Source organism: Chaetodon trifascialis, chromosome 13, assembly GCF_039877785.1.
Source record: "Chaetodon trifascialis isolate fChaTrf1 chromosome 13, fChaTrf1.hap1, whole genome shotgun sequence".
Taxonomy (NCBI): domain Eukaryota; kingdom Metazoa; phylum Chordata; class Actinopteri; order Chaetodontiformes; family Chaetodontidae; genus Chaetodon; species Chaetodon trifascialis.
The window spans coordinates 5,598,626-5,626,045 of record NC_092068.1 but is presented as its reverse complement, the minus strand read 5'-3'; the positions used below and the strand labels follow the sequence as shown (position 1 = coordinate 5,626,045).

The window sequence follows — 27,420 nt, the reverse complement described above, 5'->3', positions numbered from 1 at the left end:
TTGTCTTTATTTTAAAGATAATTGCTTCCTGACTCTAGCTCCATATGCACAGACATTAGATGCTTTCACCACATTCTCAGAAATAATCTGAATTCACTTATTTCCCAAAGTGTGTTACTGTTCTTTTAAGTTAAGGCGGACTCTGCTCCCTGGAGTAACACACAGCGCAGAAACGAGAATGAGACAGAGTAAATGGACTGACTGATTCTTCTGGTTTTCCTCAGATGGATGTGACTAACAGACACCTCTCCTTCCTCCCCAGAAGGCTGTAGTGGTGTTGTTAATTAGCCTGACATAGAAGCTGGTAATGAGCTGGATAACAAAGTGCTGGGATTGTTCACGCGATGGTCAGTGAACTCTGACGTGTGTGAATATCAAGACCAAGGCAGGCAGTACTTTTAACTGTGGAAAAAAAACAAACATGCTTTTTACAGATGTGTGGCTGTTCAGTTTAAACAGCTGATGAAGCTGTCTCTGTTCTGGACTGTAGCACTGTTTCATCTTGATTTCCAGATGTCATGTCAGGGAGGAAACACGAGCGCATTGTCAAGGGAAAGTTCACCCTCAGATACTTTTTGTGCTCTATATACTGTATCATCAGCCTGAGATCCTCACTGCACTTCAGGAGTTATGGGGTTCCTCTTCTCCTTCTGTTCACTGTGTTAGTCTGGTGACAAATTATGAAAATTGTGTGATACATACATGTTTTTTGGACAGTGGAGATTACAGCTAAAAAGTTGGAATTAGAAATAGTTATTATATTTTAGATATATATCATATATTTATATATATAAATCTAATTCTCTTATTAATTTGAGAGAGAAAAAAGCGAGGACACAGATGTGAAAATGTGAACGTAGGCACCAGTAAAGAGCTCACATTAGCAATTGAACCTCTCACCGCCTCACATTGACCTGCATTTCGCACACTGTACAGTCTGTCATTACACAAATGGACTGCTCTCTCCAGGAAACAAACACCTCCCTGCTCAAACTCCAAGATTTCACAGCTGGATTATTCATTATGATGCTGTATCACACGCAAACACAGGCCCCCGAACGCACCATATACACATGAGCGATGATGCACACATGTGGATACACACTCCAGCGGAGACACACTGCAGCTCCTCGACAGACACAAAAAGACACAACACACAGATGGACACACACACTAACACACACGCATGCGGATGCGGCAGGACGCAAAACAAACACACACAGGGGTTTGGTGTCCTAGTTTCCATCTGTGGAGAAGCTATTCTCTCTCTGGCTCTCTCCTTCACTCACAAACTCATCTGGGGGGTGGGGGGTGGGGTGGGGGTCTTACTGTGGTCATGTGACACATGCCGTTGCTGCTGTTGCAGTTTGTGTGTGTGTGGATAAGAGCAGTATCTGCATGTGTGCATCGCTGCTCATGTGCATATATTTGATTGTATGTGCGGTTTTGCGTGAGTATGCACAAGCCGCCTATATTATCCTTGTTGTGTGTATGTGTGTGTGTGTGTGTGCGTGTGAGCTCATTGTCAGGCTGCTCTTTGCCTGCCTACTGTTCCTCCTCTTCGGTGCTTGTTTCACCATCAGAGTGTGATCTAATACAGGGATTACTATGGGATTAAGTGAGTCTCTTATAAAATAACAGCTCACCGCTCCATATCTCCACAACGCTGGCCATTTGTTCTGTGGTATCAACACACTCTAACAGCGGCTCAGCAAGGAGTGAAATGCACTGAGAGAGGAGTACAGCAACAGGAACGCAGGCAGGAGAGGCAAGCCACCCAAAGCATGCCGTCAAACAGCTCATTTTACTCACCGGTTAAATGTCTCAGCACCTGAACAAATTTTATTCTTTAATTAGATTTTCGTCCTTTATCAGAACTGGCAGTCGCAACCTGAATAAGTAAACTTTGATGTTTGCTCTCTATTAATTATGAGCAACATGAATTTTAGCACAGAGATCTGTCGTTTAGGCCTTAGGATCATTAAATATGAAGAGATCACAGTTTATGCTTATTTGAGAAAACTCCAGCAAACATCAGAGACATGAAACTATGGATTGGTGTTTTTTTGGTGCACACACATACAGTAGATTTACAGTTGATGAGATGCAGAGAAAGGCTGCGCAAAAGGCTGCAAAAGGCCAAATGATAATGTGACACAACAAGGTGTCTTATTTATGCTGCAGCCTATTCAATACATGAAGCAAAAACAGAAGACATGACAACAGGAAGGACAGCATTAATAGTTAAATGCTCATTGAACATGAAGGTTTAACAGTGCAGTTTAAACACAGACATCAGCACACCCTCTGCTGTATTTAAAGCTACTTTAATCAATATTTCTGTGTAAACAGTGGATCAAGTGTTGCCTCTAGTGGTGAACCCACAGAACATTACTACCCTACATCCCATTTCTCTCAGCGCATGGAGGTTATGTGTGTGTGTGTGTGTGTGTGTTTGTGTGTTTATATGTGTATATATATATAGACAGTCTTCCTGTTATCACAGAGAGCTATCCTACTGAACTGTCTTATATCCAGCGGTAGAAAAATCAACTCTATGCAGACAGCCTGTAACAGCAAAAGCTTTATTTTGGGAACAGCTTCAAAATATTGGAATACTGGAAACGTGGAAACACACACACAAAAAAACTCTGAAACTTTAAAGGAAGCATGACTCCTTGGTCTCTTAGTATGTTGACTATGTTGATATATATTCATATATATTCAATATATAGTTAACTTCTAAAGTTGCAGTGGAGAAAAAGTAAAAAAAGATGTTTGGTCAACTTGTTTGTACTCCTTTATTACAATATTCCTACATCTCCACTGTTGTAAATACATATTTCAATGAAAACAGTTAATTAATTAATATAATAATATAATTGTTTTTCCTCTTTTCCTTCTATGTTTTGCCCAAACAGAGTTTTAGGTCACTAAAATGGAGATTTGTCAGAACTCTGCTATTTGTCTGTGTACATGTAAAATGGAGCGTTCGCAGTCGGTCAGCACTGCTCGGCTAGTTTAGTCTAAGTTGATGAAGACTTTATCACCACCTACTGGCCTGACATGTTTGTCTGAGCATTTGGAACTGTTTATGCGTCCTCGTGTGTCCAGAAATATTTTCGTTTTTTTAAATGTAGGAGGAAATATCTGTTTGACCTAAGACGTAAGTGTCCCATAAATGCGTCATATCAGGACACCTTAAAGTGAGGCAGCTAGATGGAAATCACCCGTCATTTCCTACTGTGACATGCCAAAGTGCTAAAACAGTTTGAATAAATTTACAGCTGAAACTATTAATTGTTTGCTTGATTAAAATGTTTCTGCAACAATTTTGAGAATTGGTTACTTCAATCATTTATCAAACAAAAATGTCAAACAGCTGATGGTTCCAGCAGCTCAAACATGAGCATTTCTTGCGTCACTGAAAATGGAGTGTTGTGGGGTTTTGGACTTGTTGAAGGTGTCGCTTATTACACTTTTCCAGAAGCATTCCAAGTTGCTCATGGTATTTTGAATCATGAAGATGCTGCCAGTGTCCTCTCTGTGAACGTTGATATGAGGTGGTTGATGTTGAATTTAACAGCATTTTATCGCAACTAAAGTATCTGCTGCTCTTATACCACCTGACATCAGAAGCTGTTAGATGAAATGCAGGAATTAAATCAAGAAACTCTGATAATATTCCTCAAAGATGCATTGAAATTCCTACGTGACTACAAAGCAAGCAGCCATCAGTGCCTGCCTGTGAATGTATGGACAAGTAGACGAGCACTGCAGTGTTGATCTGGCAGCCGTCCACCTCGTCGGTCTGGCTGCAGAAAATCACAGATTGGTGGATGTTTTCACCAAAGCTATAATGTCCCACATGAGGCAGTGTTTTTCTTTCTTTGCTCTGTGTGTGTGTGTGTGTGTGTGTGTGTTTGAGCACACGTTTTCCCTCTCTCCCTGGTGGTGCTGGGTGTTTGGCAGGATAAATATAGCTGCGTTGGTGTAAAGCTGTTTTCTCCTCGGCTTTTGTAGCTTTAATCAAAAGCAATCTGGAGGAGGGAGAAATGGAAGGGAGAGGAAGAGCAGGAGGAGGAGGAGGTGGGAGAGAGGAAGGGTAAGGGGGGGGGGTCGGCCAATGCCAGAGTGTTTTATTTTAGCTCTCTTTAAAGAGTCATTGGGGAGTGTTCAGGAGTAATGAGAACCCTGGTGGCTGGAGGAGAGGGACTGACTCTAACCTCCCCTCGCTCTCCTCCTCCATCCTCTGACTGTCTCTTTATTTCCCGCCCAGCCTCACTTCCTCTGTCATCCAGTCTTCCTCATTCCTGGCTCTGATGTCAACACAGGGCTACGAGTGCGGCTGCATTCACAGTGCAGGCCCTCCTGAATCCTCAGATCTATTTCAGGATGTAACCCACAGAGGAGCAGGCATCGGAGACGTCACGATTTGTTTGAATACATTCTGTTCAGTGTATGTGGAGCTGGTAAATTTGACAGTGTTGTTTATTATTATTGTCTTCAGTGGTATGACTTGGTCAGTGAAGGATTTTTAGAATTGCTGCATTTCAGTTTGACAAAAGTATAAGTAAAATAGAAAAAAAAGCAAAAGTGAAAAATCTTCGTTTTTTAAAAGAAATCATTGCTGTCATGGCAGCACTGACAAGGAAGAGCCAGTTTGAGCTCTGACATTGTTCTTTTTCTAAATAAAAAAGTTAAAAGCAATCTTAAATAGGGACGTTCAACAGTTTTGTGAGATCTCATTCCACTCTGTCTGATAGTAGTCATCCTGTCCCAGCTCTTCACTGAAACCTTTACACAAAGTAAAAAATAGTTCTGCTTAATTAGGTTTGACCAGTGTTTTTCTGCTCAGAGGGGTCAGTGAGGTTTAAGTAGGTCATCCCGGCCGTCATTTACACTTGGTGGCATATGTTTTAAATATTGATTGATATTTGGCCATTCCATCGACTGTTGAAACTGTCATATGCAGACAGTTATCATCTTCTTTACAGCTTCTTCATTCTGATCATTTAAGTCAAAATTTACCAATTTTATACAGTTCTATTTCTTTAAAGTTCTTTTTCATGGCTTCCTGTGCAAAGACAGCATTAATATTTAGTTGGACAAACAACTGAATTTATTATTTATATCAATCCACAAATCATTTTTGTTATTATGTATAACATGTCTAGAAGACTAGAAGGCTAAAAAAAATAGAAAATATTCACATTGAGAAGCTGGAATCAATGAATTATTGGTATGGAAAAACAACTTACAGAGTAAATTACCAAAATTGTAGCTAATTTATCTTCCTGTTAATCGGTTAATTGTTTCAGCTTTGAACAATACTTTGAGAAGTTTAGCTTATTTTGAAATGTAAAAAATGATTTTGGTATCAAAAATAGCATTCTTTATCTGTGCAGAAACAGGCATTGTATTGACACACCCAGTGACAGATGGGAACATGAGTGTGTCTTTCATGGAGGCACGTTCATGCTGTAGTGTGCCTAAAATCTGTTGGTTACTTGAAATTTCATTTGCCATCACTGTCATAATGTGTTGACATCAAATACTGTATGTGTCACATCTTCAAATGAACACACCTTGTCTGTCAAAAAATATATGAGCAGAACCCAAAATTTGAGAATTCAGGCATTCAGTGTAGATCAGGACTGGAGACATGCGACTCTGTGTGTACACCCTGATCTCAAAATGAGAAGCAAAGAAATCTGAATTTGGATACTCTCAGCTGTAATGTGTGAACATAGCCAATGTATAGTTGGTGTGCATATGTGTGATGGGACAAATAGAAAGAAAGAGGACGGGAAATATTATTTTGGCAGTGAGTTGAATATCATTTCATTATCCAGTTGGCTTTGGGTGCTTCATTTGAAGGCCAGAAGCAGCCCACACTGGATGCCAAGCTGCTCCCTGGTAATAACTGCCATGATGGTGATCTTAAAAAGCTTCCATTAAAGCTCTTTTCTGGACCACTCATTGGCAGCAGTGCAGCTCTTTAGGTAGTGCAATGTTCCATTTCCTGTTTGACAGAAGCCGAGCCTGAGATTAGTGGTTGGCAAAGTAGTTGGTTGAGATGGTTTTCACAGGCTCCAGCGAAGAATAGCTCCTTCCTGTCGGACACAGTAATGTGGTGCCAGTGTCAGCTGCTTTAAATACCTCTGATGTTATGTAAATGTGATCATGTGCTGTATATGTGCTTATCTAATTGTACAAAGGCTTTACAGTGACAACTTGGTGGCCAATCAGCAGATGCCATGGCACATAGCTGTGATTGTAATCTCTACCCGTGATCCTTTTGTCCTAGGTTATCTGGGTGTGTAATAACTGCCGGAAGCAGCAGGAGATCCTGACCAAGCCAGGCGAGTGGTTCACTGGTCCGGCTGGGAAACCCGCTGGCCTCGGTTCAGCCGTCAGCGAGCCATCTGTGTGCCAAACGCCCAGTGACAAGAAGCTCCGATCTCGCTCCCAAGCACCCCCAGGGTCCACCACAGCAATCCAAGACCTGAGCCGACCTGGCGCACCTGGGACCACACCTGGCACTGACGTCCGGTCACGTAGCGAACCACCACGAGACACGTAAGCTGAAGCAGTGTCCATACAGAAACCTTGTTACTTCCTTTACCTATTTAGCAACATTTGCAATAACATGCTACCTTGTAATATGACACAGGGAGTGTGTTGTTATCTTTACCTTTTGTTTTTTCAACCTGTGCATCTGAAGACATACAGATTGACAGATTAAAGGAAAAAGCAAAGTAATGTGTCACTGACACTCTAATGGAAGGATGGTAGTAGATTTTGTCATTCAGACACAGGTGTCTGTTAGAAGAATATGTCATGGCTTTATTCAGACATGACAGGACATTCATGGAAAGAGTAAGAACCCAGGGCTTAGCCCAGACCTCGAGGGGTCCAGGGGCGTACTCATCCAGAGGGATTTTTTTTCTGTTTACAGTTGCTATATGGACTATTTTTCAGCCATCTAAAAATCTGTACCTCATCATCAATATCTATATTTCGATTCTTGAAATCTAAATATATATATATATATATAAATATACCCACTGAAGTGGAATATCAGTGTTTCCAGAATTTCATTGACTATTCGTAGCGTCAGTCATCTTCAAAATCGGTTGTGATTGGCGCGATCTTCACAAAGACGAAGAGGTGGGCCTTTGTTCAGCTCAGACTGTTATTGGCTGTACTGGTTGCCAAGCTTCATATGGCGCAGATCGTGATTAGTCAAGTGATATCCATCCATCCATTTTCTATACCGCCTATCCCTTTCGGGGTTGCGGGGGGGCTGGAGCCTATCCCAGCTGTCAACGGGTGAGAGACAGGGTACACTTTGTACCGGTCTCCAGCCGATCGCAGGGCAACATATACAGACACACAACCATTCACACTCGCACTCACACCTAGGGGCAATTTAGAGTCACTAATTAACCTAGTCAAGTGACATGTCATTTGAAAAACCTCTGCATGTCTTTCCGGAAATTGTAACGGGGAAATAAATGAAGACAAGCGGAAGATGAGCACATCGCCTTCTAATTTGAAAGGAGAAAACATCTATTATCCAGTTTTGGACTAAATATTTTTACTCCAGTGGATCGTCTGTTCTTTTGTTGATGTTACCAAATCATTTTTGTCAGAGTGTTATTGATCTGTGGATCACTGAGAGACGTAACTGGTGAATTGTTGCATGAATTTTAGAAACGCTTGTTTTGGCGCATTTCCATTACACAGTTCCAGCTCTACTCGACTCGGTTCTACTCTACTCTACTTGAGTTTCCATTACAATTGAGTACTTCATAGTACCTCCTCAACGTAGACGGGGTCGTCATACCACGGCTGCGCGAAACTGCCATGACGTCAATTTGTACGTGATGCAAACAGAGCCGACCTCGTCGACGGACCACGGTGATATTTTACGAGCAGCCATTTCCCTCGAGTGAGAATAAAGAATAAAGTCAGCGGTTGCTGTAGCCTGGCGTTACAATGGAGGGGGCGGGATTGTTTTTCCGGTGTTGGACGTCGCAGACCAGTGACGACACTCTCCGGCCAATCAGTGGCCAACAGGCTGTTGACGTTACACATAGTCAGTATCAGTATCGCTTGGAACGTCGCCAGAGCATGTACTAAAAATAGTACCGGGTACCAGGTACTATCCCTAATGGAAACACAAAACAACCGGGTAGAGTAGAGTCGAGTCGAGCCGCGCTAGTGGAAATGTGGCATTTGTCTGCTGTTGCCGTTCATTGTGCCTCCTGTTGTGATTATATCTTGACATGGTTTGCATCAATTGACTCATGAGAATAGTGGCATTTTTAACATGTATATCAGGAGTATGAGCCTGAATTTTGGGTTTGTGTCAACAGCTGGGAAGAATAATAAACATTAATAAATTCTCTGGTGCCCTGCGATCGGCTGGCGACCGGTCCAGGGTGTACCCCGCCTTTCGCCCGTTGACAGCTGAGATAGGCTCCGGCCCTCCCGCGACCCCAAAAGGGATAAGTGGCATAGAAAATGGATGGATGGATGGAAATTCTCTGGTGGTCCGCGGGCGGCCTAGCTAGCCAACAGTCCGTATTAGTCTATTTTCCCTCACCATCTCACTGCAATAAGCAAAGTGTTGCAGTTGCAAATTCACAAACCTGAAACATTAATCCGTGGTTCACTGTCTGATGCTGATGATCCTGAACCACTTTCTGTAGCAGGCGGCTGAGGTTGACTATCACAGAAAATGTCCATAACCTGGTTAGCAGCTGGTAAGCACCTCGCTCATTGACTGTGACACGACAGAATGAAGCACAACACACATAAGACAAGATCCCCTCATAAGAATGTTAGGACCTATAGATGGCGACATTTTCCCAGCAAGAGACCTTTGCTCCATTGATTGGTTCTCTCTGATCCAGTCAGAGAGGCTGAGGAAAAATTACACAAAGTTGTAGTTATTTGAAAAACCTATAAGATTCAGGGTTTTTGAGAAAACACACAGGGCTGAGGCCCAAGAGGCCACCTGGCTAATGAGAGGAAGTGGTATGAGTTAAAAATCTATATGCGTATTTATATTCTCTCAGCCATCAGAAAGAAAGCAGTCCTTGTAAAATATGTTAATATTTGTATTATAGAGCATTATCTCCTACAATTATCATTTGCTCCTTTTAGACAGCAGTGCATTATGTTTCTTAAGCAAACAGTCTGAGTCATTGTTTCCTATGCCATTCAGAGTAGAGTGGAAGAATACAGCCAGTTCCAAAACTCTGGACACTAGAATGTGTTTTCACTCATGACTTTCTATTTGTGGACATTAATGTTAACAATGAAATCAAAATCAAAATCACACTAGTGTTCCCTGTTCAGTGCAAGTAAACAGTTGTGTTGTAAGGGAAGTGGAAGTTGAAAGCAGTGCCGTCTCTCACATGATATTTACTCTGTTTACCCTCCACTTCTGGATGCCGCTGGATGCAATACAAAAACACAATAAAATCTTTGACATGCTTTTACATTTGACTTTCACGTGCTGCTGAAACACTTTGTGCATTAGTTAAGCTTAACTTGAATATCGGTCATTTTGATAATCAATTACTCACTGAAGATCCTTTTCAAAGAAAAACTGTGAGGATTTGCTACTTTTCATGGTAAACTGACTATTTTTGGATTCTGTGGCTGTCAGACAAAACAAGATACCTAAGATATCACCTTTGGGTTGGGAACTTGTGATGGCTGTTTTTTAGCCATGCTGGTGTGCTTGGCTTCAGAGATGCATTTGGTCCACCACCCTGCTCCAGACTGAAATATCTCAACAGCTATTAGATGGATCGCCATGAAATTATATAGACATTCATGGTCCCCAGAAGATGAACTGTAATAACAAAAACCTTTTAGCAATCCTCTGACTTTTCCTCTGGCACCACCTTGAGTTTGACGTTTTGAGTGAAATGTATTGACAAATATTCAATTGTCCATTACTTTGGTTTATGACCAAATGCCTGCAAAACTGTTCACAAATGTTAGCTTGCTAGCAAGCTAAATATTATGGTGTAAGATAGCTGTCAAAAAGACGTGTTCATAATTAAAGTTTCGTATTTGTAAAGTTAACAATTTGTGTGTCATAAAAGTTGTTTTACACAAAATTCCGCTGTCATATACGTGAGTCTGTGAAATTGGGTTCGGGTTACGATTGTTTTTATATGACTGTGAGTCTAAAAGCTGTGAGTGCAAAGTCTTGTGAATACAACTAATTTTTCTACGACTACGAAGTCTTCACTGTGAATACCAATTCAAGTTTCCGGGTACGACTCGAAAAGTGCTGAAATGACGTCACTGAGGTCACAGTCAAGTCGCAGGGGAAAGTAATCGATCGGCGATTCCTCCAACTGCGCATGCGCATGCCCCAGACGCAAACATGCAGGGCAACGCTGCCAGTCCCGGAGAGACTTCACAGGTAATGTCAATAATAACGTGCATAGCTATTATTGATTTCATAAAATTGAACCATTTTATACAATATACATTTCTTGGACTTACATACTTATTGCTTTAGCTTGCAAGCTAAAGACTATCGTTACTGGGTGCTGTCATTCATAATTTTCGACCAGAGCATTAACACTCAAGCCAGATTTGGGATGAATTAACGTGAACCAGTAACTTTGTGTAAAGTTAACACGGAAAGAGTGGGAAGGTTGATATGGAGAAATAAACCCGGACATGATGAGTCATCCTGCTTATTGCACGGTTTAAGAGCGAAATTATAAGTTTGAGACAATAAGTTACTGGTTCACTTTAACTCATCCCAAATCTGGCTTGATTGGTGAGGCTCTGGTTGAAAATTATGAGGACAGTGCATTTTTGGGGGCGTAACGTTATATGTTTCATATTATGCTGTTTAGTGCTAACTAATTATCACTGGCCCACTTCTAATCCCAGTAATGATAGCACTAAGCTAGCTTCATCGGCATGTAAATATCTTTATCTTGCAAGCTAAAGCAATAAGTATGTGAAATGTCAAGAAATGTATATTGTTTAAAATGGTTCGATTTTATGAAATAAATAATGGCTATGCACGTTATTATTGACGTTACCTGTGCAGGGCTTTCAAGTTTTGAACTGTGTTCAGAGTGAGATATGGCGGCAGCAGTGAGGGGTGGGGTGGGGACAGGGGTTTGATCTGATAAATGACACATAAATTGGTACAAATAAAAATATTTATTCAATTCAGCATTTCTTAGTCCAAGTGTGTGTGTGTGTGTGTGTGTGTGTGTGTGTGTGTGTGTGTGTGTGTGTGTGTGTGTGTGTGTGTGTGAGCGTGCGTGCGTGCGTGCGTGCGTGCGCTGTCTCTGTAACCCCCGCCCTTCCCCATCCTGCTCAGTGCGTAAAAAAAAACAAAGCGGCTCCGGCTTGCAGGCAGGAGACTGCTCTGACCGTTCACTTCAAAGCGCAGCTCTACGAGAAGTTTCGTTCGCGACTGACACATCACCACTTCCTCTACCTGTTCCACTGTTTTAAAAAATAGTGGCGCAGCTTGGTGGGCGTTATCCTGGTAATTTCTCTGTGTGAGAAATACAAGATATGGTGTGTGAACATATGAACGGGTTGAAATGCGTGTGTCTCATGCCCAATGGGTGAGACTTGAGAGCTTTGCCAGTGAAGTCTCTCCGAGGATGGTGGCGTTGCCCCGCATGTTTGTGTCTGGGGCATGCGCATGCGCAGTTGGAGGAATCGCCGATCGATTACTTTCCCTTGTGACTTGACTGTGACCTCAGTGACGTAATTTCAGCACTTTTCGAGTCGTACCCGGAAACTTGAATTTGTATTCACAGTGAAGACTTCATAGTCGTAAAAAAATGAATTGGGTATATAAAAACACTCATAACCCAAACCCAATTTCGCAGACTCACGTATGTGACAGCAGAATTTTGTGTACTTTTACAACTTTTATGACACACAAATTGTTAACTTTACAAATACGAAACTTTAATTATGGACACGTCTTTTTGACAGCTATCTTACACCATAAATATCAGCATTTTAACATTGTCTTTGTTAGCATGCTGATGTTAGCATTTAGCCAGTCTACAGCCAAACAGGGCTGACAACGTGGCTGTCGACCTTTGTTCACCATTTCACTATTTATTCTAAAAGCTGTTAAAAATTTATACATGAATTAATAAAGGAAATAATCATAAGTTGCAGCCCTATTTTCCAAACAACTAATGAGTTATAAGAGAAAAAGGTGGTGATTTCATTATTGAGGTGCCTGCAATGGTTTCGCTCACACCAAAAGAACAATTTTACTTTCATGGCCTGTGAAAGCTGAAATGATTAAACAACTATTATTAGCATACATTCCTAAAACTGCTATAATGCATGTAACATGAGACTACACAGGCATCTTGCTTATCCAGTGGAGTTAGTCTTATATAACAATACACATACAGCATATGTGGTAAATACAGTATCCAGTGATGTATGAACTTTAAATAGAACACCTTGTCTGTCAACTCTTTTAATTCTTTTCTTCCTTCCTTCATCCCATATTGATTGCTCCCCAGGAGAAATGGAAGGGGAGGTGGAGGAGCTGGTCGGGGAGAGCGCCGGCCAGGTCAGCCCAGACTGCAGACCCAGGTCTCCATGGACCGAGATCTCCGGGGGGAGTCCAGGGAGCGCAGGGAAAGCCGGCGGCTGACAAAGGGACGCTCTCTGGAGCATGATCCTGTGGGAGGAGGTGGTGGAGTAAGGCGGACAGAAGAGGGGGGCTACCACCACATGGACCACAGCGGTGCCCCCTTTCGCCAAGCAGGGCCGGTCCCTCCTGGAGGCCGGGGCCACTCAGTGCCCGTGCAGGGTCGTGGCATGGGAGTAGTAGGGGAGGTAGGGGATGGGGTGCGGCCTGGTCAGAGGACGGTGGGTGGGGTTGGCGGGCCACATGAACACACCCTTGCTCAGCAAGCCCCTCCCCCTGAACTCAGAGAGCCTCCCGTTTCGGGTCCTGGCTCAGCCCCCGGCCAGGGACCAGCAGTTAGACGGACCAAACGGGAGAAGGCTGAGAGCATGTTGCGCAATGATTCGCTAAGCTCTGACCAATCGGAATCGCTGCGCCCTCCACCACCGAGGCCCTACAAGTCAAAACGAGGGCTGGGGGCTGGAGGGAAGAGGCAGACCAGCGTCAGCAGTTCAGAAGAGGAGGGGGGGACCACGCCTGAGTACAGTAGCTGTGAGGATGCTGAGATCGAAAGCGTCAGTGAGAGAGGTGAGAGACATTATCAATCATCACTTTCTGTTCAGCAAAAAAACTCCGGTTGATTTCAGCCGGGGAAGGCACGAAAAGTATTGACATCTGTCTGTTCATTCAGTTGTTTATCCATCACATGGGAGTGATGCGCTTCAACACTGCTTTATGGCAGTTTCTTACATTGCTTATGCCAAGGAGGTACTTTAAACTACAGGTCTAAAAAAATAGCTACTCATATCTCTCAGATCACATATTAAATTGAACAATTGGCCTAAGTCTTTGGAGGTGTCTATAAAATGTTCCTAGTGTCCTTCTTTATGATTTAGGTGGCCTGAATTAATGTCAGCAGCCAGCACTAAAAGTGATCAAACAGTAAAAGTAATATACTACCCAGGGTCCTTTGGTGATAGCCCTTGTTTTAGAAAACAAAACCAGCAGCTAGATTCTGGGGCTTTTATCGAGTGCTCATGCATATGCTATCTTGTATCTCTCTTGCAGTACTTCCATTATTGTGTCCCAATTTTATAAGATACTGATTGTATACAATATGTTTCGTCTAGTTCTATTTATTTACTAGTTGCAATTATGTAGAGTATTGCAGTTAAAACAACTCAGCATAAGTTACTGTTAGCATTGACAGAAAAAAATAAAATTGGTGCACAAACAGACATCGATCAAACTGTGAAAGACAAGAGAAGGAAAAATGTTTCCAACATTTAATACTCATTGTTTTCCAATGTATGTAATGTCTGTATAGATGTTTCACCTCTGCCACTGCCTGCAATTTATTTCACTTTTATTTCTTTGAGCAGTGCATTGTGAGAGCACTGCAGTTTTTTGTCTGCATACTGATTTTTGAGCCTACTCCATATTGTCTGTTTCAGAAATCAGAATCAGAAATCAGAAAAAGCTTTATTGCCAAGTACGATTTTACACATATGAGGAATTTGTTTTAGTGAAGTTGGTGCTTGACACATCTACTAAAATAAGCTATTAAAAAAAAGTAAAAAATACAACAATATAAATATATATACACAAGTCTGTTTGTTCAGGAGCAAAGTTTGTTTTTCTGAACCACAGTCTGTTTTTTCAGAAAGAAATCCAAGCTGGGCGTTAATGTAACGCATAGAGTTATGACAATGTCAGTGTGACAAGAGGCAGAGATGGAGTGTGAAGAGTGTCGGGGGGGGTTCCGGGCCCCCACACAGAAAACTCCAAACCTGCATAAAATTAGAGAATAGTATGGAATTGGGACACAGCTATAAGTGTATAGAATGCAAACTGCCATTTGTAGTGACGCTCCTCTTTCAGCTCAGACGAGGACACAAACAAACTATCCTTGCTTCAAAAGAAAGCGTTCCACCTGTATATGTGGATCATTCACATCCTCCCAATGAGTCACTAAGTGCGCACCACGAAGGAAGATACTGACTGGGCTACTGCTGGCAGATGCTAAGCTACATACAGAATTTTCACTGTAGCTGCCTGCTGATCAATTTCAATAAAAAGCCAAACTAGGGGGTGGGGGGTGGGCACTGAGATGCCATCTGCAGTATTTACAGTATTTATTTATTTATTTATTTATTTCTACAGACGGACATGTCAAAAAGGTGAGCAGAAAGAAAAAAAATGACACAAATTGAATTTCAGACTGTCTGAGAAACAAAGTCGTAGCAAGCAAACGGCTGCAGCACAGTAGGAGTTATTGATGGCTCAAGTTAAGAGAGATTGCTAGAGGTTAATACAAACTGTTGAAGAAAATTCATTTCTTGCACTGTTAAATAGCAGTCTTCAAACTGACCTTATACTACTTGTGTTCCTGGGGGATGTCATATGAACCGTTGACTTGATTTGATTTTTATTTTATTACAATCCTCAAAGCACCCAGGAGCACAGTGTCTCCTACAACTACACTGTGTAAATCAGCCTGATTAGGCCATTATGATAAGGAATATAACAAAAACAAAGCTCATCTCCCTAACAGAATTTACAGTTCTCAAACCATTTACAAACCTCTTCAACCAAGACTATGTGCAGTAATAATATTAATTTAAGATATAGTGATACAATGCAGTTTATTTCACACACTTTTACTTTATTTGTATTTTATTATTGCATTGAATGAGGTCTTCGAACACTCCCACTTGCTGTCGTGGGAGGTCAGTGTAAGAAGTGACGTGTCTTCTTCATTCAGACATGCCTCTCTACTCTACAGCCTACAAATTTGTTCTTGTTTATTTATCCAGTTGTATTAAGTGTTTCTTAAAATCTGAAGTCTCACACAGCAAATCACGTGAAAACATTAGCATCTTAGAAACTCTAAATGATAACTGTTCTCTTGTTTTGTTTGTCGAAACAATGCACCTCCTGCAACATTTTCTAATTTTTGTGTCCAGTGCATGCAGCAGGCCAGAACTGGCAGTCTGATAATGAATGTGCATGAGCCCGTGTGTGTATCTGAATGTTTTCTCGTGTGTCATATTGTATTGTTTTCAGCTTGGCCCTGAGGGAGGGACCATCCCACACAGACTATACATGTGTGTGCGTGTTAGTGTGTCTGCAGTGGGGCAGTTTGACCCCAATTGACTCCAGTGTTGACCTTGTGTGGCCTCAGATAGCCAACTATGTCCCCAAGCCTGAGAACACACTACTGTTCACACTCTAACCTTGTCATGCCCAAGATAGGCTCTGTTTCATTCTGTCCTGACTGGCAGTGGCACTAAACAAATAGTAAGCTACCTGCACGTCCCAGCTATGAATACCACGTTCTTGTGCTTACTTTCTCACCTACTACAGTAATGGTCTTAAACAGTTTATTGTGATAGTTGATTCCTCCAAAACTAAATGTGCAGGTTGTATGCAGTGGTTAGTTCTAACTTATTATTAGTTATAACTAATGTACGCAATTTAGTCAAACAGGCTAGCAACAGGCTGGATTAGCCTGACTGGTTAGCTATTTGTCTGTTTGGTTGCATTGAAATATAGTAAGTCTGCTAGAGGTTCCGATTGCATTCATCCACTTCTCGTTTGGATCACCTGGCTGTGGGTGCAAGAGGGGGAACAGACTAGGTTGGATTGGCCTAACTGCCTAAACACTTCTTAGTCTACTAGAGGTTCTGATTTTGCATCACTGTTGTTGTTCAGATTTCCTAGCTTGATGCCCTGTGGTCATTTAAACAATGCTGTTGTGTGCTTCTTGTGGAGCTCAACTTCAAGTTGAGGATGGTCATGAGTTGTGCCCCAAGTGTGTGGGTGTGGACAGCATTAGTGCTGTCTGACCCTTCTGCTGTTGGCAGTTGGCGTCTCACCAGTTGTCCTCAGGAATCATACCCCTGGGGCTGCTGCATCTATGCACTCTGCAGAGGGAGTACAACAGCCTCCATATGGATCCTTGTTTACACAGGTGGGCCAAAGTCATAGTCACTCAGTGCCTCATTCATCTCTGCATTTCTGCCACATAGTGTTCTGTTCAACTCACTTCGTGAGGCGGGAGGTGATGACAACAGATACCTCACCTCATGGTTTGGGTGCAGAATGGCACAACTCAGTTCATGGAGTTTGGATCCCTCAGTGGGGAGGGCAGCATATCAGTCCCCTAGAACTCCAGACTGTCTGCTTGTTGGTGAAGCACTTCTTGGCCATTCTCAGAGGCAAGCATGTGCTTATTCAAACAGAGAGCACCTCAGTGGTGTTACATATCAACCATCAAGACAGGGCCAGGTGGCTGGAGTCCCTGACAGAAGCGCAGAGACTGTGGACATGGGCTCATCTGTGATTGACCCCATTTGAGGGTGATGAACTTCCCAGGTGAACTCTCTTGCCAGAGTCTGCTCCCTGGAAATGGAGGTTGCACCCTCAGGTGGTGTAGATTTTTTGGGATCAGTATGGGGAAGCCCATGTAGATCCGCACAACTCATTGTCCTCTGTGGTTTTCCTTGCTTGAGACCAGTACTCCACTTGAGATAGATGCTTTTGCCAACACCTGGTTGAGGGGTCCCCTGATAATAGCAGGATAGAAGTACCCATCCTGTTCTACTGTATGTTTGCTGCAGTGCTACATGTATTAAAAACAACAAAAAATAGAACTGCCAAGAGCTGGGTAATATGAAAGGAAAAGATACAGTATGTTGTCTATAATTCTGTGATATTATGATCGAGCTTAAATCACAGTGTGTCCTCTCCTGGTAATAAGAGGGTAGCTGGAATTCAATCCGATTTTCAAAATTATGATTAGATGACTAAAAACGTTCCTCTGAAATTAAAAAAAAACAATGATTTATGGATTTTTTTTTTATATTGCTCAACTAAATTTACTGCTAGCAGAAGCAGCTAGCATCTTGGACAGGGCAGGAGTTGAGTTGAAATCAAGCAACGTCAATTTGTTGACAGAAAGAAAAAAATCCTTACTTTAGGTCCACTCTGTCTTTTTCTGTGGTTTTCTAGTTGGAATGCTTATGCTGCCCCAGTATTTCAGAACCGTGCAACATGCTTTGCATTAATAAACTCTGGATAGGTATTTTGTATTTCAATTTCTTCAGAATTGGGCTGCACGGTGGCGCAGCAGGTAGTGCGCGTGCCTCACAGCAAGAAGGTCGCAGGTTTGATTCCCGGGTCGGGCCTTTCTGTGTGAAGTTTGCATGTTCTTCCCGTGCATGCGTGGGTTCTCTCCGGGCACTCCGGCTTCCTCCCACAGACCAAAAACATGCTCATTAGGTTGATTGGTGACTCTAAATTGCCCCTAGGTGTGAATGTGAATGGTTTAGTGTATGTGCCCTGCGATCGGCTGGCTGACTTCCCATTTTATTTGACAGTTTCTTCATAACGAGGTCTCACTCTCAGATCTTATTCCTCTGTTTGATTGGTCATTATATGAGTGATTGCCAAATATCTTAAAAATCTTAAATTAGCTTTTTCAGAGCTTCCATATGCATGTCGTGCTTTTCATGGTCTTTTGAGTCACTGGGTGAATTGCACCCATTGATAAAGACCATGAGATGTACTTGGAAGCTTTGGTTAAAGCTAGCAAGTGGACCTTAAGATTACATTGTCAAATGAATATTTGAAAGGTCACAAATGAACTGAGCTTATCTGGAAATTTAATTTTATCAGTATGGATAAGCCCTACTTTTGGCTTGATATACAACCTTAAGCAGTTCTATGAAACTATAATCATGCTCAAACAAGCATCAATTATTTTCCTAGAAATTGAAGTGGTTGTTTAGCTTTTGAAATTGTTTGATGATTACTAACTCTACATAGTTCACTTTTTATTTCCCGCTCCATGACAGTCCATATCTTTTTAGAGTTGTCAGTTTCTATCCAATTACAATGACAGTATTTACCAAACACTACATCTGACTGTAGCCATTCTCATGCTGCATTAAAGATACACTTTCGCCGGAAGCTGACATCGATAGAGTGTGTTGTGTTCTGATGAGAACAAGGGAGCATGCAGCGCCAGCCTGGACCCAGACCAGGCGCTGTGGCATCGATCAAGTGTGGGTTTAGGATGAGAGTGTTCTGTCAGGCCAGGTTTTAAACACACCAGCGTGGCAGTGAGACGCTGCTTCCTTTTTTAGCTCGAGACTGAGACCAGGTCAGCTCACAGATGTGGTTGCTGGCAGCCCAGGAGCATCCAGGCATGTAAATCATTGTAAGATCAGTGTAGGCAAACATACACACACTCAAATATGCACTCAGTCACAGTACAGTAGATCCTGTTATGATCTGTGCAAGTATCCCCTACACATAAACGACTCAAGAAAAAAATCACAACATAAAGATCACATACGTACATGAGCATGTTCATCACTTTCAGCTCATCAGTTTATCACTCTTTTCTTTCCATAAGCATTTTTATAGGCCCCAAACTTCCTCAGCAATTCCAAAACATGTCAATTTATTTCCACCATAGATCTTTCTGTTTTGTGTTAAAAATCCACTATTATACTATTCATATTTAATTTTCTAAGTATATAGTATATTATTATTATGTATATTATAGTATATTAGTTAAGCCTGCTCCCCTTAGTTGCTTTTACTATTCATGTCAGACTTTCTGTTCTTGCCCAGTACATCTGCATTCTGCATACTGATATCATAGAATAATGGAGGTAGATTCACCACTCAGAATTTATGGTTTTGGTAATTCATTTCACACAGAAGTAAATAAAAGAATGCTTCTCATTTCTAGCTGAGGACCATTGATTTTTCCAGTTTACAGGTGTTGCTACCAGACTTTATCAGCTCTTGCAGCTAACTAACTGATGGTTGCTCCATGAGCTGGACCTCTTTCTCCAGCTACCTTTTAAAGCTTCCTGCAGAGCTGTTATAAAACATGAAGCTTGTAAAAGGGTCTAATTATGCACGTCATGTCCAGATTCATGACACAGTGCTAAAAGACTGAGGGTAAAGTTGTCTCAGGAAAAAAAATGCATGCATGCTCACAAGCTGATTGTAGAAGGTAGAATGGTATAGAAGACATCATTGTTCTTGTACCACAGTGTAGAGTTAGTGTTAGTTAGTGACAAGTGTGACATTGAGTTAATTTTTTTTTTATATATATATAAAATTTTGCTCTTCTGTATTTGGTTTTGGAAGAGGTAGAGAAAAAAGTGGGCACAGTCAAAATGACCATTTTATATAACAGGTTCCATTTCTGTTACATGTGTTTATGTGAACTGATACTTGTATTGCTCCAAAAGGATTATATTTGAAAGAGGATACATGTCACATACATTAAACATTAAAAACATCGTAAACAATAGTTTCTAAATGGCATACAACCTTATCTGTACAAGAAGCTACCTTTCGGGGGGTCCTGAGCCCACAGTGACTTTGATAGCTTTTCGTCTTCATTCAGCTTCTCGTACGCCGAGAAACACAAGAACACAGACTTACCCATGTGACCCACCCACTCCACAAAATTACGTTCACGCTCGAGTTATGAAACTGAGAACGCAGTTGTCTGTCGTCAGAGCGTTTGCTTTAAGATTACATAATGTCACTATAAGTTGTCACAACTCATTAACCTCATAGCCTCCTGGCTCCTAGGAACGCTTGGCTCTGTTTTACTCTGTGTCATAACAGTGTCGTCGAGGTCCTGCACGCATTTCAACAGTGCCCCCCAGCCTATGTGTACAGAGGAGGCTGTGTTTTTGGACTAAAGCAGGAGATGGGGCTGATCCACCGAAAATACTTTGTGTAATTGTCTAAAATATCCTGCTGGACATGAAGAAAGGCACAGGTTCTTGTTGAGAGTTCCTTGAAAGACTGCTGAGAGCAATGAAGAAGATTATCTTTAGGTTATGTTAGTACACATGCAGTTTGATGCAACTGTATCAGAACCACAAACTGCTACTGAACTGAACTATCAAAAAAAATGTTTTGAAGTTTTTTTATTGTCAATCATTTGAAGACAATAAGTAAATGTCTTATAATGCAAAATTGAAATGCTAATTTAGTTACTGAACTTGTAAGCGACTTTTGAACTGATTATTACTTCGGCACACTTCAGCCTCATTACTTGAATGTGAAAAGCATGAATGAATGAAAATAATCTTGAAGAAAATGTGCATTATTTAAATGTTTTACTAATGGATTTTTGATCGTATTGCTTCATAATGACCATCAGCATGAGGTCAATATTCAGCATAACTCCACAACATCTGATCTGTAAAATATCTGGAAGGGATTTAAACCATTTTAAAAGGCTTAGCTCTTCCCTGGTATCGTCACTGCCTCCGCGGACTGCTTTGAGGCTGAGTCCTGCCACTGCAGTGATAAATATCTAATTCTAGCCCAGGCCTGAATATTCAATAAACTTTACCCCCTCCACTGTAAACAAATACCTTCTGAAGAGCCCCCAAATTTGGCCGAGGTGTGTATGAGAGGACCCAGGCTGGTATGTGCAGTGTATACAGTTTCTGCTGTACACGGGTATGTGTGTGTGAGTGTGTGTGTGTGCGTGTGTGTGTGATATATCATGGGGATATGAAGGAGGTCATCCTCTTTGCTTCATCCACAGTATCTGAGCCAGTCTCTTTTCTCTTGCAGGCGACTGGGAGTGCTACCCGCATGACCCCACTGTATGGCATGTAAGTTACTGCTTTTTATTTTTATCTCATGTTCATGTTCAACATGTTTTCACTTGAGTATAAAGCGCTTGCAGAGTGCTCCAGGTTTTATCATTGCGTTTCAGTGGAGATGATAAGGGTGTCAACATTTGCGTGCATGTTCAGTATGTATGATTGCCTTTGGCTCTGGATGGTGCTCATTGTTGTGGTGAGCACTTGCATCTCCTGTTGATGCAGTTGTCTCTGCTCTTTTGTTGACTGTAATGATGGGAGCTATCACTGCTTATGCTAACCATCGAGTTGTTTTCATTAATAATCCACTAATTTTAAACGCATGACTTTTTGCAGTAAATACCTGTCAGATCCTACGTGTTAACACCAGCAAATGTAAAGGCTTTTAGGAACTTAACATGATTGTTGCGTTATATCAGTTGTTGATAGTGGGTAGCAAACTTTAGCTAATTAATCCCTAAGAAAATGCTGCAAACTATTGCAACCTTCGACCATATGTGAGCCTGTTGTAATCAGATGGAGGGAAAATGCATCAAATTGAGAAGTAAATGAACCCATGATCCATTAAGTTGCCGCTCATCCACAGCGGCTCTTGAGGAAAACAGACAAGCATTTATCCACATTGTTAACGAAATTGAAATGCAATGCAGCGTTGACACATATACATATTTAACAACTGTTTTAAAGAGAAACTTTTGCATGCTGATCCAAGGATGCTCACACAATTTAGACTGGTAACACAGTCCTTAAATGTATTGACAAAATCAAAAAATTGAAAATATCCTCATATTCTGAATTGTTAATATTTCTTCACCAAAGGATGATGTTGTAATCCTTTGCATTTTGTAAATATTACATATATGTCTTCTGAGTGTCAGCATGTGCACCTGTATGTATCTCATGTTGTCTCCTGTCACAGCATCCTGTAACCTGGCAGCCGTCCAAGGAAGGAGACCATCTTATTGGACGAATCACCCTCAGCAAGAGGAGCGCCACCATGCCTAAAGAAGCCGGAGCTCTGCTGGGGTTAAAGGTCAGAGAGGGAACACACACACACACACACACACACACACACACACACACACACACACACACACACACACACACACACACACACACACACACACACACACACACACACATACAAAGTGTTGCTTATATATGGTTGTGATATTATGATTGTACAAACAGTATTCAGTCACTGCTGTCTCTCCCTGATATGAGGGATATGACACTAATCTCTCTCTCTGTCTGTCTAGGTGGTGGGAGGCAGAATAACAGAGTCAGGGAGATTAGGTGCCTTCATCACTAAAGTCAAGAAGGGAAGCCTGGCTGACGTGGTGGGACATCTCAGAGCAGGTAGTCTAAATCATCACAGGTGTTGACAAAGACAGGGAAAGTCATTTTGATCCAAAAAGGCCTTTAAAAGCATCACTAAGTCTTAAAAACAGTTTTAGAGGTCTTACTTTTGCATGGTACTTGTTAAGATTAGATTAAGCAGGGCTGCTTAGCTAAATATAGTTTTCTGGTCTTTCTTTTGTGGCTTTATGGTTTCATATCTTTCTTTTTAGCTTCATTCAATTTGCTTTTAACTGTAATGGGTTTTTCTCTACAATGGTCTTACATCAAATGCAGTGTGTATGGCAGTATTCTATATCTTCATATCTGTCAACAATTCTGATAAAAACACTCAAACCAACAATGAATTGATTCTACTAACAAATATTCTTTGTGTATCCAAAGCCTGAAATATCTTATTCCTCTGTGCCATGGAGCTCCATTGTTGTCCAGAAACTATTAAAAACACATCAATAAGCCACCATGTTGATCACACACACACACATACACACACACTAGTTTATTTTGACTCAGTCGCTCAAACACCATCCTGCTGCTGCAAACAGTCACCAAGACACCAAATGTGTGTCAGTCTGTGGCTGAAAATAGTCCCCAGCAAATGCACGATTCCCTCTTGTTTAAGTATTGTTTGCTAAGACTACATTGGCCAGCTGCTTTAGGAAATGAGTGCTTCTTCTTTTGGAACCTGTTTTTAAAAATATTTCCTCAACTGGCATGAAAGGGCTTTGAGGCAGGTAGGGAAGCTGGAAAGTATTGAGAAGTGGACGAAGACAATGGTGTTTGTGGTCATTTCATAGCATTTATTGACAAAGTGAAAAATATAGTATGAAGATGAACTCTCCTTAAATTTGTCTTTTTGAAAGCCTGCTGATACCCTGACTCATACCCAGCCATGCACATACACGTGTGATTTCAGGGGATGAGGTTTTGCAGTGGAATGGGAAGCTGTTACCAGGCGCAACCATGAAGGAAGTTTACAACATCATCCTGGAGTCTCAAGCTGAGCCTCAAGTGGAGCTGGTGGTATCCAGGCCTATTGGGTAAGTCAGGAATGAAACACACTCTATTCATGTCTTTGTGTTATATTTTGATATTTGTGGAAAATGCAGCCCTTCAGTTACAACATGAGTCAGTAACTAGTCTGAATGTTGCATTGAATTTAACCCTCATTTAACCAGGCAGTGTAGAATGTTGATTGAGGCTCTGACTCAGAGTTGGCTGACCTCAGATAAGACAGGAGACAGGAACATTTATTTGTATTCTGACCATGATGGCGCGACTGCATTCAAAATATTAAAAGTAGCCAGCCGCTACCTGCTGCAGGGGTTGCCAAGTTCTGGAACAGGAGATGTCCAGTCTGTCCCCTTTAAAAAAGCACTTGGCTTTTCTAGGAAGATATAAGGTGAACTGTTACTGACCAAATAAAACTGTCTTTAAGCTCCACAAAAGAGGTGGCTGCATCAGATATGTTGGCCTGATGTCTTGTATAAAAGCTCAGCCAAGCCGTCATGATCACGTGAGTGCAGTAGGCTGGTCTGCAATTTGAAAATGTGTTTAAGTCAAGCGATGGTTGATATGTTCTCGAAAAGGACTCAAGTCCATTCAGGAAAATTCAGTATTATTATAATATAGGTTAATATTGATGCTACTAGACCCAAAATAATGTCTTCGCTTACATACCTGAAACAGGAAGGTATTATAGGACATGGCAAAAGTGCAACATTTAATGTGGACACTATCTACTCATTTTTGTTTACATACCTTATCAGACTGAACTATGTTTATCTGATCCTACGCATCCTACACTTCTTCTAAATTTGAGGCACTAGGTTTGCTTGATAACTTTCCAGGATAATCGTCTCAAATAAATAGAGCACTGAGTAACAAATGTACCTGTGTGCTTCAGTATTTTTGCTAAACTGCTGTTGTGAGTGAGATAAGGTCATTCTAATGGGTTTATATGAGACATATTTCACAGTAAAATACTGACTGTGTCTTCAAGAACTTGCAGTTTTTCTTAAGATTGAACCTCATTTGCTCTTTGATGGGGAAAAAAAGTTGAACGTATTAATTTCTCTCCAAACACTCGCGAAGGGTGTATAGAAAATATCAGTAAGTAATCTACCCTGTTTATTAGGACCCTTTAATCCTCTCACGCTTATTCGAACTATTTTGGTTTTGCTGGTACCATTTTGCATCCCTAAATGAAGTGAACTGAGTCCTATTTCATAGGGATGCTAATTGATGCAAATATTAGTGTTTATGAAAATAGCTGCAATTTGTCATCTCCAGTTAAATCAAACTGAAAGTTCACTTGAAGGGATACACAATGGCCGGTGGGAAGTATCCATCAATGTAGCATTGCTTCTGCAAGCTTTTCAAACTGTTTGGAACTGTTTGTCTGGAATTCCTCTTTTTCATTCCCAGTTAAGTCTGAGGATCCCAAAGTGAAATCCAGCACTTACAGTGTCAAATAAACGCTTATTTCTTTTTACTCGTAATGCCTTGGTTTGAAAGTTGGGACATTGGGATTCATAAAGCAAGCAATATATGTTTTCTTTCATTTACATTTTTCCAGTTTTTGGTTTTGGAATGGGTTCCAAGGCAGCCTAGGGTCCATGAAAAACTTACCAGTGTAATGTTTGTATTTAAAATCAAAAGTTAAAATATAAAAACTTAAAGGAATTCAACATTTTGGGAAATGTGCCTATTTGCTGTCTTTCCAAGTGAAATAACAGGATGGATATCAGTCTCATGGTTTTCCTATGTTAAGTGGAGCACTGGAGCTGAGAGGTGATTAGCCTCGCTCCTTCCAGTCTTTATGTTAAGCTAAGCTAACCACATCACAACTCCAGATCTGTATGTTACACACACACATCCTTAATCTCATCAAACTCACAGAAAGAATGTGAATAAATGCACATCACCAAATGTTGAGTCATTACATTAAATGAAATAATGCAGAATATCAGTTTGTAGCCCAATGGGCGACTGAACAATAAATAACACTGCCTCCTTGTGTGCTACTAAAGAAACACTAACCAACCGCCCTCCAAATATTAGTGGTTGGGCTGCCAATTTCTGAATTTTTCTTGTTTTTAATTTTTGAATTTAAAATGCCAAATTACACTGGTAAGTGTGAGACAGATTACCATGCTTTTTATATGACATGCAGCTGGTGCAGTGGATTCTGGTGTTTCCCATGGGACCCTTAATTGTAGTGGCGGTGATGGATAAGAAAAGATGATGGTGTGGACAGAATTGAGCTACTGGTTCCCATCCGTTATTACTTCAGATGATCATTGGCCAGACTAAAATGTCTGTATGAGTCTGGGAAACACTGCACTCATGAGAAGAACTTGGCTCTCCTCACATCTTCCCTTTGCTTCTCCATGTTTTTTAACCACATGATATTTTAGTATCCAAATAACCTTTAATTATAGAGCTTTTTTCTTCCAGTAAACTACTGCTACATTTATATGCATGTATGCCTGTGCATCAAGAACACTACTAACTCCGTTTAATCCAGTTAGATGCCAGAGTGAGAATGACTGACATGGTCTTTGCTGCTTCTTTTCTAGTGATATCCCAAGAATCCCCGACACGTCCCACCCTCCATTAGAATCTAGTAGGTATCTCCTTTGGGATGTTGGAGTGGTAGTCTATATTTGTATGTCTGTCTGTATCTCTGTCTTGTTGATTATACATGATTTTTATTTATTGATTGATTGATTCTTTTTGGGGGGGGGACATGGAATGTTCTGGTGCAGGCAAGTCAGGCTCTGTCCAAAGTTCAAAATGACCTCTATTGACCCCTCTGAAGGACTAATTATCGCACTGTATCTCATTCATGCAATCTGCACACCAACAGAAATGTAAAAACAGGGTGGAATTACGTAACAACAGCCGGGTGCAGTGGCTTCCTCAAATCTTGCATGTTTTTTTTTTTTTTTTTAACCATCATGCCCGAATAGAACGGATTCGGAAACCTGTGCTTATTATCTGGCAACCCACTTCAAAGCCACAGACCCTGCACAGAAGTGCTGTGTGGATGGATAAGCCGTTGTGTGTAATTACAGCATGTAACTCCTCGTAAAACCACAAATTGTCATTTTCACATTTCTGTTTGTGTGCACATTACATATTCAAGATACGTGTCAGTCCGTGCGCTGTAGCGGGGCTGGTAGTTTTTAACACTGGAGCAAGACTACTAGTTTTCCCCTGCCTCCAGTATATAAGCTAAGCTAGGCTAATCACCTCCCAGCTCCAGCTCTGTGCTTAATACACACACGAGAGTGGTACCAGTTAAAATGTTGAACAGCTTCTTTAAATTCGACTACACAGGGATAATTAAGAGTGCTCTGCCAATGCTGAGTCTTTATGATAAGCTTCCAGTGTATCCACCTATCAAAATCAGAGACCATATCAGTTTTGTCCTTTGAGAACAAAATTGACTTCAGTGCATGTCACGTCTTGACTTTTTTGAGCTGACATTCTCTTCTCTTATCATTTTAATCTTATTTTTTTGGTTTGTCTTCATAGCAGGTTCCAGTTCTTTTGAGTCCCAGAAGATGGAGAGACCGTCCTTAAATGTCCTGTCTCCCTCCAGTCCCGGGATGCTCCAAGATGCTCCACAGTTAATGCCGGGGCAACTCTCAGTGAGTGTGTGCGTTTTGAGTGTGCTGGGCTCTTGATGTTTTGGAATAGAGATGCAGCATCAGGTTTGTCTGT

General features: G+C 41.3%; 1 protein-coding gene across 30 annotated transcripts in view; it reads left to right on the top strand.

Annotated features, from left to right (window-relative positions):
• Positions 1–27,420, top strand: part of rims1a (regulating synaptic membrane exocytosis 1a) — a 92,061-nt gene that overhangs the window by 36,721 nt on the left and 27,920 nt on the right. For 19 of the 30 annotated variants that reach the window (XM_070977742.1, XM_070977736.1, XM_070977751.1 and 16 more), the window contains 9 exons: positions 6,311–6,582; positions 12,564–13,261; positions 21,299–21,339; positions 22,250–22,363; positions 22,590–22,689; positions 23,606–23,729; positions 24,784–24,801; positions 26,271–26,317; positions 27,232–27,347. In XM_070977742.1, the coding sequence (XP_070833843.1) occupies positions 6,311–6,582; positions 12,564–13,261; positions 21,299–21,339; positions 22,250–22,363; positions 22,590–22,689; positions 23,606–23,729; positions 24,784–24,801; positions 26,271–26,317; positions 27,232–27,347 (1,530 nt within the window). The remainder of the gene's footprint in view (positions 1–6,310; positions 6,583–12,563; positions 13,262–21,298; positions 21,340–22,249; positions 22,364–22,589; positions 22,690–23,605; positions 23,730–24,783; positions 24,802–26,270; positions 26,318–27,231; positions 27,348–27,420) is intronic. The other 11 variants (XM_070977762.1, XM_070977764.1, XM_070977760.1 and 8 more) reach the window with 4 other exon arrangements.